Raw genomic sequence first — 17,750 nt, forward strand, 5'->3', positions numbered from 1 at the left:
CTGATGTTCAACTCTGCATCCTCCTGTGTAAGCCTCTTGAGTACTGAGGTTGCAGGAGGGCAACGCTGTCCTACACTGTGTGTGTGTGTGTGTGTGTGTGTGTGTGTGTGTGTGTGTGTGTGTCTGTCTGTCTGTCTGTCTGTCTGTCTGTCTGTCTGTGTCACTAGGGATCAAACCCAGATGGAGAGATGGCTGAATGGAAGTAAAGATGCTCCTGAGAGAATAAATGAGATAAATGCTTGTTGCCCTAACATTTCATCTACAAATCTGTGGGTTCCTATAAGATGAGGAGGGTGTCCTTCAGGGCTGTGGACTGTGGCTGATGGTTCAGTCTGTCCTTCCCATTGCTCCCTGCACTTCTTCTCACCTGCCTCCAGGCCCTGCGCACCATGGCGTAGGGAGAGCGAACTCCACAGCAGACCTGGCTTGCTGCCACAGCCTGCCCTCCTCCGCTTCTGTGACTAGAGAAGACAGGTGGCGGTGTGGGCCTCTTATTTAACACAGAAATAAAGATCCCTTTACCAGAGAGGAGAGGGGCTGTAGGCTATCTCTGGAATAGGCCAAAGACTTGATTGTAATTTTCAGAACGTATTTTATTTGTCAACTTGAAAACTTTTAAGAAGTCGAGGCTGGTAACATTTGAACAATAGGAACAATGATAGTCCTCATCGGTAACAGAAGAGCTGGGGTGGTGCTCTACCTGTAATCCTAGTACTTGGGTTATGGAGGCAGGAGGATCAGGAATTTGGGGTGATACTCCTTGCATTTCAGAGTTCCAGGCTGGCCTGGGCTACCTGAGGCCTTGTCTTTAAAAGGTCAAAACAAAACAAGTGAATAAAACCTCACAGAATAAATATCCACGACTCCATAATGTTTGATGTAAATAATGACTGAGTGAGTGATGAAGAAGAGACAGCCCTTCCTAAAGGCAGGAAGAGGGGCTGGAGGTGTGGCTTTAGTCACAGACACTGGCCTAGCGTGTGCAAGGAGCCTTAGAGTAGGGCACTTTTCGTGTGAGCAGAGTGCTGAGCTGGCCCTGAGGAAGGCCAGTGGCTGCATATGTACTTCCAGCGTGGAGAAGCTTCAGCCCCCAGAGCCTCCATGGGAATCTGAGTCATTTCTTAAATGTCTGCTGCCCTGGTGAGGAAAAGGAACTTTTTACTCTGCAACCCTGTGATTCCTGTGATTCCCAACTTCCCGGCCACACATAGCAGCTTCCTCTCCTCAGAACGCTGTACAACCACACAGAGCCCTGGGTCTGGACACGTCTTCTGACCTTACCTTCCTTTCTTCACCTCTGTGAGGAAAGTATGACAGTCCTGACACTACAGGCTTGTCACAACAAACGAGCTGACATCTGTTGGCTGTTTGAAATTATTCCTCAGGCATCCTAACAGCTATGTGAGCATTTGCTACATAAATGGAAAGGCTGCTCTGTCAGGGGTTTGTATGTTTTCCCTTTCGTGTGTGTGTGTGTGTGTGTGTGTGTGTGTGTGTGTGTGTGCGCGCAAAAGAGCCCAAACCCATGGCCTCATTCATGTTAGGCAGATGCTCTACCACTGAGCTACATCCCAGCCTGACTTTTTTCTCTTGACTTGAGAGGGCTGTTTCCTGTGCTGAATGTTAGTTCTGACAATGAAATGCATTGTAAATGTCTTCTCCCAGTACCTTTTTAATTGTTGGAAGACATTGCTGGCTATTCAGAGGTCACAGCCTCCCATGGCCTAGCAGCTTATTTTAAATAAGCTCTGCAAAGTGGAGCTCCCTCCCTCCAGCTAATCTTCCTGCTCTCTACCTGCCCTTATCTGGAGAATGTCCCTGGGCCTGGAGGACTGACCTTATCTAAAAGCTGTCTCTGAAACCAGGTGCCTGATTCATCTTTAGCTTGACCCTTGGCACAGATTCCTGCTGAGAAGACTTGTGCTAGGGGCTCTTCTATAGGACCCTACTGCCACATACTAAGCCTTGTGATAGGAGCAGGCCACCTAATGCAAATTAGGGTTTTTCCCAGGCCTCCCCAAGCGTATATATTCCTTATACTCTGAAATAAAGTTGAGCTGATTCACTGAAATCTGTTTCCCAGAGTGCTGTCTCTGTTCATGCTCATGGGCCACCAAAGCTTTCTGTCATCTCTTCTGCCTCTCCCCTTTCAACCTGGTGGCCAATAAACCCAGAGGGAAAAAGGACCCCCACATTTAATCAGTTTTCAACTAATTTTATTTTTTTCTCTCTCATATTATATCCTGACCTCAGGCTTCCTCCCTCCAGGCCTCCCAGTGCCCTTCCACCTCCCCTCTCCCCCAGATCCATTCCTCCATTTCCCTTCAGGAAAAAAAAAAAAAAAAAAATAAAAAAAACAGGCCTCCTAGAGATATAGTCACCGAACATAGCCTAACAACTTACAATGAGACTAAGCACAGGTCTGGAGAGATGGTCCAGTGGTTAAGAGCAAACTCTTATTTCCTTTTCCGAGGGAGATCCGTATGTCCCTCCTTGAGCCCTCCTTGTTTCTTAGCCTCTCTGTATCTGTGGATTGTAGCATTATTATCTTTACTTAACAGCTAATGTCCACTTACAAGTGAGCACATACCATGTTTATCTCTCTGGGTCTGGGTTACCTTACTCAGGATAATTTTTTTTCTAGTTCCATCTGTTTGCCTGCAAATATCATCATGTTACTGTTTTTAACAGCTGAGTAATGTAAATATACCATTATGTAAATATACCACATTTTCTTTTTCTTTTTCTTTTTTTTTTTTTTTTTTTTTTTTTTTTTTTTTTTTTGAGACAGGGATTCTCTGTGTAGCTTTGCGCCTTTCCTGGAACTCACTTGGTAGCCCAGGCTGGCCTCGAACTCACAAAGATCCGCCTGCCTCTGCCTCCCGAGTGCTGGGATTAAAGGCGTGCACCACCACCGCCCGGCCCCACATTTTCTTTATCCATTCTTCAGTTGAGGGGCATCTAGGTTGTTTCTAGTTTCTAGCTATTATAAATAAAGCTGCAATGAACTTGGTTGAGCAAGTGTTCTTGTGGTAGGATGGAGCATCCTTTGGGTATATATATGTCCAAGAGTGGTATAGCTGGGTCTAGAGGTAGATTGATTCCCAATTTTCTAAGGAACCGCCATACTGATTTCCATAGTTGCTGTACAAGTGTGCATTCCCACCAGCAGTAGAGGAGTGTTCCCCTTGTTCCACGTTGTTGCCAGCAGGAGCTGTCACTTGTGTTTTGAGCTTAGCCATTTGACTGGTGTAAAATAGAATCTCAAAGTAGTTTTGATTTGCATTTCCCCAATGGCTAAGGATATTGAACATTTCTTTAAGTATTTCTCAGACATTTGAGCTTCCTCCGTTGAGAATTCTCCATTTAGATCTATATACCACTTTTTAATTGGATTATTTGGTTTGTTGATTTCTAGTTTCTTAAGTTTTTTTTTTTTTTTAATATATATTTTGGGTATTGGCCTTCTGTCAGATGTGGAGCTGGTGAAAATCTTTTTCCATTCTGTAGGCTGCTGTTTTGTCTTATTGAAGGTGTTCTTTGCCTCAGAGAAGCTTTTCAATTTCACAAGGTCCCATTTGTTGATTGTTCTTAGTGCCTGTGCTATCACTGTTCTGTTCAGGAAGTGGTCTCCTGTGCCAGTGTGTTCAAGGTTGTTCCCAATTTCTCTTCAGTGTATCTGGTTTTATGTTGAGATCTTTGATCCACTTGGACATAAATTTTGTGCAGGGTGATAGATACAGATCAATTTGCATTCTTCTACTGCTGACATCCAATTAGACCAGCATAATTTGTTGAAGATACTGTCTTTTTTTTCCATTGTGTATTTCTGGCTTCTTTATAAAAAATCAGGTGTCCACAGGTATGTGGATTTATGTGTGGGTCTTTGATTCAGTTCAATTCTATTAATCAACCTATCTGTTTTTATGCCAATACTATAGTTTTTATTACTATAGCTCTTGTAGTACAGCTTGAAATTAAGGATGGTGATACCACCAGATGTTCTTCTATTGTACAGGATTGTTTCAGCTATCCTGGGTTTCTTGTTTTTCCATATGAAGTTGAGTATTTCCTTGTAAGGTCTGTAAAGAATTATATTGGAATTTTGGTGGGGATTGTGTTGAGTCTGTAGATTGCTTTTGGTAAGATGGCCATTTTTACTATGTTAATCCTACCAATCCATGAACATGGGAGTTCCATGTTCCATCTTCTGCTTCTTTGATTTCTTTCTTCAAAGACTTGAAGTTTTTGTAATACAAGTTTTTCATTTGTTTGGTTAGAGTTATCCCAAGGTATTTTATATTGTTTGTGGTTGTTGTGAAGGGTGTTATTTCCCTGATTTCTTTCTCAGCCCATTTGTCATTTGTGTATAGAAGGGCTACTGATTTTTTTTTTAATCTTGTATCCAGCCAAATCGTTCAAGATGTTTATCAGCTGTAGGAGTTCTCTGGTAGAACTTTTGGGGTCACATCATCTGCAAATAATGATACTTTGACTTCTTCCTTTCCAATTTGTATCCCATTGATCTCATTCAGTTGTCTTATTGCTCTAGCTAGACCTTCAAGTACTATATTAAATAGATATGGAGAGAGTGGACAACCTTGTCTTGTTCCTGATTTTAGTGGAATCACTTTGAGTTTCTCTCCATTTAATTTGATGTTGGCTATAGGCTTGCTGAAATTGCCCTTATTGTGTTTAGTTATATCCCTTGTATCCCCGGATCTCACCAAGATTTTTTTAATGATTTTTTTTTTTTTTTTTTTTTTTTTATGTATGTGTTTTACTTGCATGTATGTCTGTGTATCACATTTGTGCCTGGTGCCTGTGGAGTCCACAAGAGGGCATTGTATTCTCTGGAACTAGAATTACAGACAGTTGTGAGCTGCCATGTGGGTGCTGGGAATTGAACCCAGGTCCTCTACAAGAGCAACAAGTGCTTTTGACTGCTAAGCCATCTCTCCAATCTCTTGGTTTGTTTCTTTTTTTCTTTCCTTTGGTTTTTCGAGACAGGGTTTCTCTGTGTAGCTTTACCTGTCCTGGAACTCATTCTGTAGACCAGGCTGGCCTCTAACTCATAGAGTTCTGTCTGCCTCTGCCTCCCGAGTGCTGGGATTAAGGCATGCACCACCAGTGCATTTATCATGAAGGGATGTTGGATTTTGTCAAGACCTTTTCAGCATCTAATGAGATAGATGACCATGTGGGTTGGTTTTTTTTTTTTTCTTTCAGTTTATTTACATGGTGAATTATATTGGCTGATTTTTGTATGAATCATTCCTGCATCTCTGGGATGAAACCTACTTGATCATGGTGGATGGTCTTTTTTTTATGTGTTCTTGGATTCGGTTTGCAATTGCTTTATTGAGTATTTTGAGTATTTTCACATCTATGTTCATGAGGGAAATTGGTCTATAATTTTTTTATTGAATTTTTGTGTGGTTTGAGTATAAGGGTGACTGTGGCCTTATAAAATTATAAAATTTGGCAATATTCCTTGTAGTTGGAAGTTTTCCTGTGTCCGTCCCCCATTCCCCCGCGGCCCCCCCCCCCCCCCCCCCCACCCCCACCACCCCCCCGCTGCAGTCCACACCTGAGGTCCCTCTGGCACTCAGAGCCAAGTAAACACACAGAGGCTTATATTTTTTACAGACTGTATGGCATATGGGTCAGGCTTCTTGCTAGCTAGCTCTTATATCTTAACTCATTTCTTTTTTTTTTTTTAATTGAGGTTCTTTTTTAATTAAAATGGTTTGCAGTAAACAGAGAAGCCTGTAGGGGGAGCAACTTCCCAAATGTTGCCTGCCCCATGACCTACAGATTGAAGGAGAATTTCATGTACTGATCCATTCCAGATCTCTCTTAGTGTTGGTGGTGAAGGGTGATGAATGGAGAAAGTAGGACTGTGACCCAGAGAAGGCAAGGACAAGGCTCAGTCTGGAAAAAAAACCAAAACAGCTGTGGAGGCCTCAACTTCACCCAACTGAAGTGTTCCACGGCTACTGGTCACCAGTTGCGGTTGGTCAAGAATAAATTAAATACTTCAGCTCTGTCATCTCAGTGGATGGTAACAGAGACCCCCAGGCCAGAATGCGCCAAGTATGCACTAGGTACCACATCACAGATGCCGCAGTCTGGAGATTCTGAATAGCTTCCCTCAGGCTGCTCAATGGGAGACCCCGGTTTCACCCCTCAGAAGTCAGGCAGGCAGGCTTCATTTCCGTTTCTTCTCCTGCATGCTGGTGAACCAAGAGTCTAAGAGTTTCTTGCTGTAGTACAGGTGCCAGACATGAACTTGGACTGCCAGGACCAACACCAGGCACATGACGGAGACAGCAGAAAAACCAAACAGGAAGCGGTAGGCCTTGCCATGGCGGTAGAGTTGCTGAGCTTCAGGAAACATCTCCATGCTGCCATAAATGAGGGGAGCGATGGAGAAGAGCAAAAATGCTGATCGTGGAGAGCACCAGGTAGCTGATGTTGTTTCGTGGGAAAGAGAGAAGGCCCAAGAGAGACGGCACAATGCACAATAAATATGGATATTCCCACTGATAGGGCATGGCCGCCTGACCATGTGACAAGAGCCTCAGGTGTCCCACACTCATCTTGGCAACCAACAGCAGCCATATGACCAGATGGACGTAAGTCAGCTTCTTGATTTCATACTTGAGCGTCACACTCATCTGGTAGTGCATGGCACTGCACTCCCGGTGCTGAAAAATCGCTGCCTTCGACGGCTCGCAGGCCTGCCAGAGATGCCATCGTTCAGAACCGAACTCTAGGCCGCTCACTCTAGGCCAACCCTCTGGCTCACCGATCCAGCCAATCCCCCCCAACTTAACTCATTTCTATTAATCTATGTTTGCCACGTGTTCCATGGCTTTCTGATCTGCTGGCGTGTTGTTCCTTCAGCTGTGACAGCAGCTGGTGTCTCTCCCCTCCTTCCTGTCTCTCTGCCTAGATTTCCTGCCTGCCTCTAAGCTGCCTTGCCATAGGCCAAATAGCTTTATTTATCAACCAATCAGAGCAACACTTATTCACAGCATACAGAAAGACATTCCCCAGCAGTTCCTTCTGTTTCTATTTTGTGGAATAATTTGAGGAGTATTGGCATTAGCTCTTGTTTGAAAGTCTGGTAGAACTGTGCACTAAAACAGTCTGACCCTGGGCCTATTTTTTTTTTTTTTTGGTGGGGGGGGGCGTTGGGAAACTTTTAATGACTGCTTCTATTTTCTTAGAGGTTGTAAGTCTATTTAAATTGTTTATATGGGCCAGGCAGCAGTAGAGCATGCCTTTAATCCCAGCACTCAGGAGGCAGAGCCAGGCAGATCTCTATGAGTTCAAGGCCAGCCTGGTCTACAGAGTGAGTTCCAGGACATGTTCCAAAGCTACACAGAGAAACCCTGTCTTGAGAAAAAAAAAATTGTTTATATGATCTTGATTTAACTTTGGTAAGTGGTATCTATCAAGAAAATTATCTATTTCTTTTCAATTTTCCAATTTTGTGGAGTATAGGGTTTTTTTTTTTTTTTTTTTTTAAGATTTATTTATTTATTATGTATACAGAAGCGAGTGCCAGATCTCATTACAGATGGTTGTGAGCCACCATGTGGGTGCTGGGAATTGAACTGAGGACCTCTGGAAGAGCAGTCAGTGCTCATAACCACTGAGCCCTCTCTCTAGCCTGAGTATAGTTTTTTAAAGTATGACCTAATGATTCTTTGGATTTCCTCGATGTCTGTTGTTATGTCCACCTTTTTGTTTCTGATTTTGTTAATTTGGATGTTCTCTCTCCTTTTAGTTAGTTTGGATATGGGTTTGTCTATCTCATTGATTTTTCTCAAGAAAAAAAAAACAACTCTTTGTTTCTATTGTTCTTTGTTTATAGTTTATTGGTTTCAGCCCTCAGTTTGATTATTTTCTGGCATCTACTCTTAGATGAGCTTGCTTCTTTTGATCTAGAGCTTTCAGGTATGCTGTTAGATTGCCGGTATGAGATCTCTCCAATTTCTTTATGCAGGCACTTAGTACTGTGGACTTTCCTTTCATTGTGTCCCATAAGTTTGGGTATGTTGTGTGTTTGCTTTCATTGAACTGTAGGAGGTCTTTAATTTCTTTTCTTTATTTCTGTCTCAACCAGTAGTCATTCAGTACAGAATTGTGGAGCCGGGTGGTGGTGGCGCACACCTTTAGTCCCAGCACTCGGGAGGCAGAGGCAGGTGGATCTCTGTGAGTTCGAGGCTAGCCTGGGCTACAGAGTGAGTTCCAGGAAAGGCACAGAGCTACACAAAGAAACCCTGTCTCCAAAAATAAAAAAAGAAAGAAAGAAAGAGAATTGTTCAGTTTCCATGAGTTTGTAGGCTTTCTGTTGTTTCTGTTATTGAAATCCACCTTTAATCCATGGTGGTCTGATAGGATGCAGGGTGTTATTTCAATTTTATTATATCTGTTGAGACTTGCTTTGTGACCAAGCATGTGGTCAGTTTTCAAGAATGTTTCACAAGGTGCTGAGAAGAAGGTATATTCTTTTGTGTTTGTTGGGGTGGGGGGAGTTTTGTTCTATAGATACCCCTTAGGTCCATTTGGTTCATAACATCTGTGAGCTCCAGTATCTGTTTAGTTCCTGTCTGGATGACCTGTCCATTAGTGAGAGTAGGGTATTGAAGTCTCCCACTATCAGTGTGTGAGGGTGGATGTGTGATTTAAGTTTTAGTAGTGTTTCCTTACAAACATGGGTGTCCTTGTGTTTGGGGCAGAGATATTAGGAATTGAAAGATCATCTTGGTGGATCTTTCCTTTGATGAGTATGAAGTGTCCTTCCCTGTCGCTTTTGATTAGTTTTGGTTTGAAGTCTGTTTTGTTGGATATTAGAATGGCTACAGCAGCATGTTTTCCAACCCTTTACTCTGAGGTAATGTCTATCTTTGATGTAGAGGTGTGTTTCTTGTGTGCAGCAGAAGGATGGATGCTGTTTTTGCATCCATTCTATTAGTCTGTAATTATCTTTTTATTGGGGAATTGAGGTCCTTGATATTGAGATATCAATGACCAATGATTTCTAATTCCTTTATTTTGTTGTTGTTGTTGGTGGTGTTGTTGTTGTTTGGTGGTGGTGGTGGTGGTGTTGGTGGTGGTGGTCTGTGTTTTTCCCTTTTATTTTTGCTCGTATGAGATTATTTCCTGTGTTTCCGTGGATGTAATTAACCTCCTTGGGTTGGAGTTTTCCTTCTAGTACCTTCTTTGGGCTGGAGTTGTGGATTGTTTAAATTTGACTTTATCATGGAATATCTTGTTTTATTCATCTATGGTGATTGAAGGTTTTGCTGGGTCTAGTAGACTGGGTTGGCATCTGTGGTCTCTTAAAGTCTGCAGGACATCTGTCCAGGCCCTTCTGACTTTTAGAGTCTCCATTGAGAAGTCGGATGTGAGTCTAATAGGTGTGCCTTTATGTTACTTGACCTTTTCCCCTTGCAGCTTTTAATATTCTTTCTTTATTCTGTGTTTAGTGTTTTGTTTATTATGTGGCTAAGGGACTTTCTTTTTTGGTCAAATCTATTTGGTGTTCTCTGAGCTTCTAATACTTTTATAGGCATCTCTTTTACGTTGGTTAGTCAAGTTTTCTATGATTTTGTTAAATATTTTCTAGGTCTTTGAGCAGGGATTCCTATGATTCTTTTTTTTTTTTTTTTTTTTGTCTTTTTTGGGAGGGGATTCTTTTTGTCTTTTTTCTAAGACAGGGTTTCACAGTGTAGCCCTGGCTGTCCTGGAACTCAATCAACTATGTAGACCAGTCTGGCCTCAAACTTACAGAGATCTGCCTCCTGAGTGCTGGGATTAAAGGTGTGCGCCACCACCACCTGGCATATTCTTATTATCGTTCGATTTGGTCTTTCCATAGTGTCCCAGATTTCCTAGATGTTTTGTGTCAGAAAGTTTTTAGATTTAATATTTTCTTTGACCAATGTACCTCTTTCTTCTATCATGTCTTCAACGCCAAAGATTCTGTCTTCCATCTCATATTCTTTTTTTTTTTTTTTTTTTTTTTTTTTGTTTTTCGAGACAGGGTTTCTCTGTGTAGCTTTCGCTTTCTGGACTCACTTGGTAGCCAGGCTGGCTCGACTCACAGATCCACCTGCTCTGCTCCGAGTGCTGGGATTAAAGGCGTGCGCCACCATCGCCCGGCTCCATCTCATATTCTTTGGGTGATATTTGTGTGTAGTTCCTGTTCACTTACCTAGTTTTTTCATTTCCAGGATTCCCTTGTTTTTTGTTTTTTGTTTTTGTTTTTTTTTCTTTATTGCTTCTATTTCATTTACAGGTCTTAAACAGTTTTATTCATTTCCTTCAACTTTTGTCTTTTCTTGGCTTTCTTTAAGGGATTTATTCATTTCCTCTGATTTTTTGTTTGTTTAGTTTTTCCAGGATTTCTTTAAGGGATTTATTCATTTCCTCTTTAAGGACCTCTATCTTCATAAATTAGATTTTGTGGTTTTTGGGGGGGGTTTTCTGTTTTTGTTTTTGGTTTTGGTTTTTGGTTTTTCGAGACAGGGTTTCTCTTTGTAGCTTTGCGCCTTTCCTGGATCTCTCTTGGTAGTCCAGGCTGGCCATAAATTAAGGTGGCTTTCTTGTGCTTCAGCTGTGTTGAGATGTTTAGGACTTGCTGTAGTAGGACAGCCGGCTCTGGTGGAGACATGCTGCCTGCCCTGGCTGTTGTTGACTGTGTTCTTTCACTGGCATCTAGGCATCTGGGTTTGGGCTAACTAGAGGTCTCGTGTAGACTTCTGGGCTTCTCTTTGTTGGATGGATGTTTTTTTTTCCTTGGTTTCTGTTTCCTCCCTGGTCCTCTGGCTGGAGTGGCCTGTGGTTGAGGAGACGGTCTCTACTCAAGTTGGAGCTGGAGTTCTGGCAGCCAGTGTGGCCTCTGTCCAGCTGGGTTGGTGGCTGAGGTACGGTGATGGGGAAGAGTGGGGTGATTAGGTGTAGGCTAGGAGGACACTGAGTGGGGCAGTGCTGGGGCTGGTGGGCTACCTGTGGTTTGGGGGGCCGCCTGCGTGTCCTCTGGTCCAGCAGGGTGCCTCCATTGGAGTTGGGGGCCAGGATGAGGGGAAGGGGGGTGGGGGGGGGCTGGGCTGGGCAAGCACTGAGAAAGTGGGGGCAGTCCACGGGTTACCAGCCTACCCAGGGTTCTGGGCCTGTGTGGCCTCTAGTGGAACAGGGGCTTCTACCAGAATTGTGGGCCAGGATATAGTGACGAGGGGAGGAGGGGTGGTTGGGGGCAGGCTGGCAGGGCACTGAAGGAGTACTGATGTATGCAGGCTGGGGTCTTACCTGGGGTTCTGGGTGTCGGTGTGGAATCTCGTAGAACAGGGGGCTTCCCCCAGAGTTGTAGGCCAGGATTGTGATGGGGGAGGGTTGGTTAGTTGGTTGGTTGGGAGTGTTAGCGATCTGATCTGCGGGTGGGAGCTTACCTGGGGTTCTGGGTATCAGCATGGCCTCCAGTAAAGCAGGGAACGCCAGTTATCAATTTCAATTAGCCTATCAGGTTTTTTTTTTTCTTTATGATTTTTGCCTGTTGGTCTAGTTGAGAAATTCTCTCCATGTATCCTCGTCAAGAAATTTTTAACTCGGGCCTGATTGATAAGCACTAACAATTTAGAGAGAATACAGGAGACAGATGACTATGACAAAAATCCCAGACAGAAACTAAGACAAACAACTTTTTCTCTGTTCTGTCTGTCTCTCTCTCTCTCTCTTTTAATATGTGTATATGGCTCTCTGGAAAAATTCCAGGCTTCTGATACTGTCTGACTGAGAGCATGTCATAGAATGTCCTTTGTCCTCAGTTTCTCATCTCCATGAGACTGATACTGTCTGCAGTCTATATATTTTCCTAGGTTTAAAAAGAATCACGTTTAAAAAATTTTAAGAGCCGGGCGGTGGTGGCGCACGCCTTTAATCCCAGCACTCGGGAGGCAGAGCCAGGCGGATCTCCGTGAGTTCGAGGCCAGCCTGGGCTACCAAGTGAGTCCCAGGAAAGGCGCAAAGCTACACAGAGAAACCCTGTCTCGAAAAACCAAAAAAAAAAAAAGAAGAAAGAAAAAAAAAGAATCACGTTTAAAAAATAATTTTAAGAGTACAGAAAAAAAATGTAGAAGAATAAAGAGCTCCTTTTGTATCCTTCTCTGAGCTGTCTGGAACTTTGGTAGGACACTGCTGACTCCACTATACACCTAACCTGGCTGTCCCCAGTTTTTCCCTCCTGTTCCTTTGATTCTAAAACTCCATGCTACACTTAATTGCTGTCCTCTGAATCACCTCCAATCTGTGACACTTGTGAAGGGCTGGCCAGTCACTTTGCAGACAATTCTCCATGTGAGTCTGTCTCACATTTTCTCCCATGCTTCCTAAAGCTAGGCGCTTTGGAAGGACGCTGCAGAAGTCCCTTGCAGCGCATCCTATCGGGGCTGCATTGACTCAGTACTGACTGGTGATATTGATCTTATATCTGAGCACCTCACACTGCCGACTTCCTCCTCTCCTTGATTCTCTAAGCTGTGACCAGTTCCTGGTCAGGACTGGGGTTAGTTAGAAGAGAGTCCTACTGGCAGCCTTCCACATATCTTCCAGAGCACAGTGTCTTAGCTCTTTAGGAAACTTAGTTAGGTGCCAAAAGAAAAGGCTGGAATTATCTCAATCCTGTTCTGCTTGGGGCCTGCAACAGAAAGCTAAGTATAGTAAAGGTTTTGAGTTGGCCACATGCTGAGGGACTTGTGGAGAGTACAAGGTCACAGTTCTTTCCCAGAATCTTTTTTAACCCTTTTATTGTATTGTATATTGTATTCTATATTCACCAAGTTATATAATGATCACAACCAATTTTAGAGCATTTTCAATGACCTAAAAAGAAGCCCTTGCCCATCACACTCTACTCCCCCCAAATCCTCCAACCCTAGGCAACCTCTAATCTACTTTCTGTCTCCAGACTTGTCTGTTCTGGACATTTCCTATAAATAGAATCTTAGTATGTAATCTTTTGGAATTGGCTTCTTTGACTCAGCATATCTTTAAAGTTCATCCATTCTGTAACCTGTTCCTCTTTGATTGCTGAGTAATGCTTCATTTTGTTTATCCCCACACAGACCTTTGGACTGCTTCCACCTTTTGACTGTGGTAGGTAGCTGCACTGCCATAAAGTGCAGCTTCTGTGGGACACAGGTTTCCATTGCTCTTGGGTGGAGTTATTGGAGCAGATTGCTGGGCTGCTGGATAACTGTTTAACTTCTAAGGACCTGCCAACCTGTTGTACACAGTGGCAACATCATTTCACGTTTCTACCAGCAATGCAGAAGAATTTCTGTTCCTCCTCACCTTTACTAACCATTTTCTTCCCTTTTTACCTTAGCCCTCCAGGTGGGGATGAAATAGTATCTCATTTTGAACTTTAGCTGCATTCCCTGCTAGCTAAGGTGTTAAATAACCCAATTCATATGCAGGCACTGCCCTTGGGTCTGCAGGCCCTTCTGAAATGTTCCGTTTGTATTCAGCATGAGTGTCCCCTGTGCCTAGAAATAGTCAGACCTGGCTGTTATCCCCTAAGACCTAGGGACTGCAGAAGCACTGGGTCCTTGGCTTCCTTTTCAGGAGCCTAAATAGAAGTGTGGGTGCTGGGGACCAGGGTCTTGTTTCTACAAATGAGCAGGCAGGCTTCAGCCTCACCTTGTTCCTCTTCCTCCCCAGGAGGTCCAGGTGGTTCCTGTGACTCCAGCTTCGGAAGTGGCATCAGCGTCTTCACCTCAGCCAGGTAAATGATTTGTGAAAATCCAGTGGTCTAGAGCTTTCTGGGTGCAAGAGACTGCAGCAAAGACCCAAGGAAAACTGTCTGACGCCACTGTCTGGGGAGTACCTGGTACACAAAGGAGGAAATCTGAAGGATTCCATGGAAAGCTTCTCCACCCAGTTCCTCTGGCCTTTGAGAAAGATTGGGAGCTGCTGGGTCAGTCAATATACGTTTTAAAAGCCCAGCCGTGTGTGGTGATAGCTGTGAGGCTGCAGATGCCTTCACCCAGAGCCCTTTCCTTATCCAAGGCGAGGCTGACTCTGAGCAGGAGAAGCATGGAAGACAGGAAGGGCACAGCAATCAGAATCATGACCATGGTAGATCTAGGTGCAGGCACAAGAACTTTCTTCTTCTGCCTTCTCTCTCAGGATGGCTGTCACAGCACAGGCTTCCACAGGGGGGCAGTGCAGGCCTAGGAGCAAAGTCATCCCCTGCCTTTCCAATGCAACCTGTCCGGGCTGAGTCTGCTGACCTACCTGCTGAAGCTGTGTAGGTGGCAATTCCTCTATAGTGGATTTCCTCTAAACTTGACATTGAACCTGGGCCTGAGGAGCCATTTTTTTCTGAGGAGAAAATGCCCGCTCCACTTTAGGAGGCTCTTTTCAGATCCTCGGGATCTCCCTTCTGTATCGTGTTTAATGTATTGCTATCCCTAAAGACCCAAGGATCATTTCTAAGCTCACAGGTATTGAATTCAGTAACGTGCACCCCAGTGCTGCCTCCCCCAGTGAGCAACAGGAGAGTAAGTAAGGGCCAGTCACCCACTCACTTTCACTTGCTTGTCATACATTTCTAGAGCACCTGCCTGGGCTCATCCCCACAGGTTCTGAGGTAGAGTCAGATCGTAAATGTGGCCCTGACTTTGGCACACTTTATGGGAGACAACAGAGTAGCCATCAAGTTTCCAGGAGACTGCAGAACTGTGAAGGAGGCCAGTTGCACCGCAGAGGATTAGGGGTCCTGCAGCCAGGCTCGGTGCTCACCTGATGTCAGACCATTGAGATTTTGCTGGTGTTTAGTCCAGGCTTGGCAGCATCAGTGTGTCTATTTTAGGGATGGAAGGGTGGGGAAAGGGTGGCTCCATACAGAATGGACTGGGGAGAGGGTCAGGGTGGCTGGAGAGAAGGGATTGCACTCTGAGGAGCTGGCGGGGGGGGGGGGGTGTTGAACGGTAGGCTTGGCAGCTTTGCTGATGGACAGGATGGAATACATGAGAGGAACGGAGGGGTAACCTCTAGATACTTAGCTAGAACTAAACCCAGCATGCCTGGCACATTCCTGAGCTGGACTAAAGGGAAGAACAGGTGTGACTGGCACTCTAGATGTGGCCCCAGGGGATGCTAGGCATCCTCAGAGGGGAGGCCAGTGTGGACACTAGGTTTGGGAACTCAGGTATGGGCAGAGGGGCAGGGGATATGTGAATCCTCTGGAGGTTTCCGCTCTAGACATGGAGGCTTTGGAAGCCAATAGCGTGGCAGGGTCAGTGAGGGGATTTTTGTGCTGCCACTTGTAGCCAGAAAGACTGGACACTGGACTCCAGGCTACAGAGACTGTCAAGCTTCAGAGAATGACAGTGGGATAAGGAGGAAGCAGAAACAGTGCGTGACTGATGGACTACAGAGGTGGCATGACCTCCTACCACCTGTCATTTGGAAACTTATGCTCTTCTAAGTGAGCCTACAGAGACTTCAGTTCCTGTGTTCCAGCTAGCTGGAACCAGGTTTGGTTTATACCTGTCACTCAGAAGCCAGTGCTGAATCCACCCTTTTGAAAACACAAACAGGAAACAAAACACAAGACGATTCCTGCAAGCTGCACTGGGCAGGAAGACCATCTTGTGGTAGCATCACAGCCTGCAGCCTGTCTAGGAAGGATGCAGCCACAGGAGCTGTGAGAACAGGCTAGATGCTCAAACCTCTGGCTGCTCCCTCCAGAGCCATTGAGCATGCACAGATGGCATCATTCAGGGTGGCACAACGCACCCTGCCCTCTCATTTTGTAGATGCTTTGCTTACCCAGAGCACTACCCAAATGGCCAGCTAAGAACAGTGGCTAGAAGGAAGACTTCCTGGTCATTAGCCTCCTAGAGATCACCAGTCCTTAGAGAGTCTAACAAAGCTGTGGACCCTTCTCCTAGGAAACATACAGCCATATAAAATTCCAAATCCATTAGCTGGTCAGGGATCAGACTGGGTACAGGGAGTCCAAAGCATTGAGAGACCACAGATGACTTCCTCTCCCAGTCTGGAGCCCAGGCTTAGCCACCAAAAGAGCCACTCAATAAATAGTGACATCTCTGTCTGAGTGGGTAGACAGTCAAGTAGTACCAGTCCAAGGGGTCTGAGCTCCTCTACCCTCCACAGGGAGAGTTGAAAACAGGCCTCCTTGAGAGGTGGAAAGAAAAGACAGCAGAATGGAGGAAGCATGGTGGAGGGCAGGACAGTAGCAGAGGGAGGGTTTCTCCACTCCTGCCTTTCTGCACACCAGGTGCATCCCTTCCTCTGGAGAGAAAGGGGCCCAGTTCACTTCCTGCCTGCCATGTGTAAACTGGAGTGGGGCGACAGCATTGACCCCAGAGAGGAACAGGATGTAAGTGAGTCAAGGTATGTGAGAAGCCTGGAACAGTGCCTGGCAGACAGCAAGTGTGTACTTGGTCACACTTAACCTCACTGGTTATCACAAGCCCCTCCTCAGCCCCATCATCAAAATGAGGAGACAGGACAGAGAGGTTAAGTCTTGCTGGAAGCACCCGACTAATGAGTGATGACGTGAAAATCCAAGCTAGCCTGTCTGGCTCCAGAGCACCAGCATTTGCTTGATGAATTGTTGTTCAAGAGTTATAGAAGGTTGCACATTGGCTTCTCTGATGCATCTGGCAGGTTTTTGGACAGGTGTATAGACTTCCCCCTGGCAGCTAGGGCCTTGCCAAAGGCCGTGCTGTCATCAGTGACCATTCAGAACTGTTCTCCTGGCATGGTTGGCTGCCCTGTACCACATCCAGAAGAAAAGTCTAGAAGTCGGTGCTGCCCAACTTTGAGGGGTTACTGACTGAAAAGAGTGTGTAATGACCTGGTGTTTTTAGAAAGGCAACGTTGAATTCATAAGCTCTCTTTAGAGTTGCCCTTCCTTCAATTTGATTGTAGCTATAATATGAATAGAATAGAGTTAAATACTACAAAATACACTTGTCCCCCAGAGAACCGCTAAGTGGTGGTGTATTGGTGGCATCGGAAGCATGGTTGGGCAGGTTTGTGCTTGAAGCTGCAGCAGTGCCGTGCTGCTGCATTGTAATGCATGTACATGTGAGACTCGTTAGGAGATGCTTTACCCCGCCCCACCCCCCCAAAAAAAGATGTTTGCTGAGGACACGTTGAAATAACTCAGAAGCTCTCAGGAGTGACTTGTCTAGACATTTTGGAACCGGTATAGAAATGTATTTTAAACCTCCTGTGAGCGCTGTCCTGTTCATGATGGGTTAGCCAGAGCAGAGGATGCTGCATCTCAGGCTTGGCCTATTAGAGGAAAGCTGATCACTTTGTGTAAGCACACCCCACCCCCAGGAAGGCCCCACAGCCCCTGCTCCCTACAAGCACAGGCAGAGCTCAGCAGCCAGCACCACCCAAGAGAGCAGCTGAGAACTGCCTGCTCAAGGGCAGATGGGATCCTGACCCTCCTTTGCCAGGCACTAAGATAGATGTGCAGCTGCTTCCCATGACCTTCACCTTGAGCTAGCCAAGGGAAGAGAACCCCAAAGGATGTCTTGAGCTAAGAGAATGAGTTCTCAGCCCTTGACCTCTTGGCTTTGGTGTGTCTCACACTGCCTCTGGACCCAGGTTTGCTCCTCTGTGCATTGGCAGATTGGGTGCATGAACCTTCAGGTCCCTTCCATGACCTCATGGTTGTTGGTTGAGGCTTA

The 17,750-nt window shown here is 45.2% G+C and overlaps 1 protein-coding gene and 1 pseudogene across 1 annotated transcript in view; one reads left to right on the forward strand and one right to left on the reverse strand.

Annotated features, from left to right (window-relative positions):
* Vac14 (VAC14 component of PIKFYVE complex) overlaps positions 1–17,750 on the forward strand; it is a 115,182-nt gene that overhangs the window by 27,074 nt on the left and 70,358 nt on the right. Inside the window, exon 10 of the mRNA XM_028891078.2 lies at positions 13,735–13,798. Coding sequence (XP_028746911.1) covers positions 13,735–13,798 — 64 coding nt within the window. The remainder of the gene's footprint in view (positions 1–13,734; positions 13,799–17,750) is intronic.
* On the reverse strand, positions 6,212–6,759 carry LOC114708084 (annotated as a pseudogene).

The sequence above is a fragment of the Peromyscus leucopus genome, chromosome 5 (assembly GCF_004664715.2).
Source record: "Peromyscus leucopus breed LL Stock chromosome 5, UCI_PerLeu_2.1, whole genome shotgun sequence".
Classification (NCBI taxonomy): Eukaryota; Metazoa; Chordata; class Mammalia; order Rodentia; family Cricetidae; genus Peromyscus; species Peromyscus leucopus.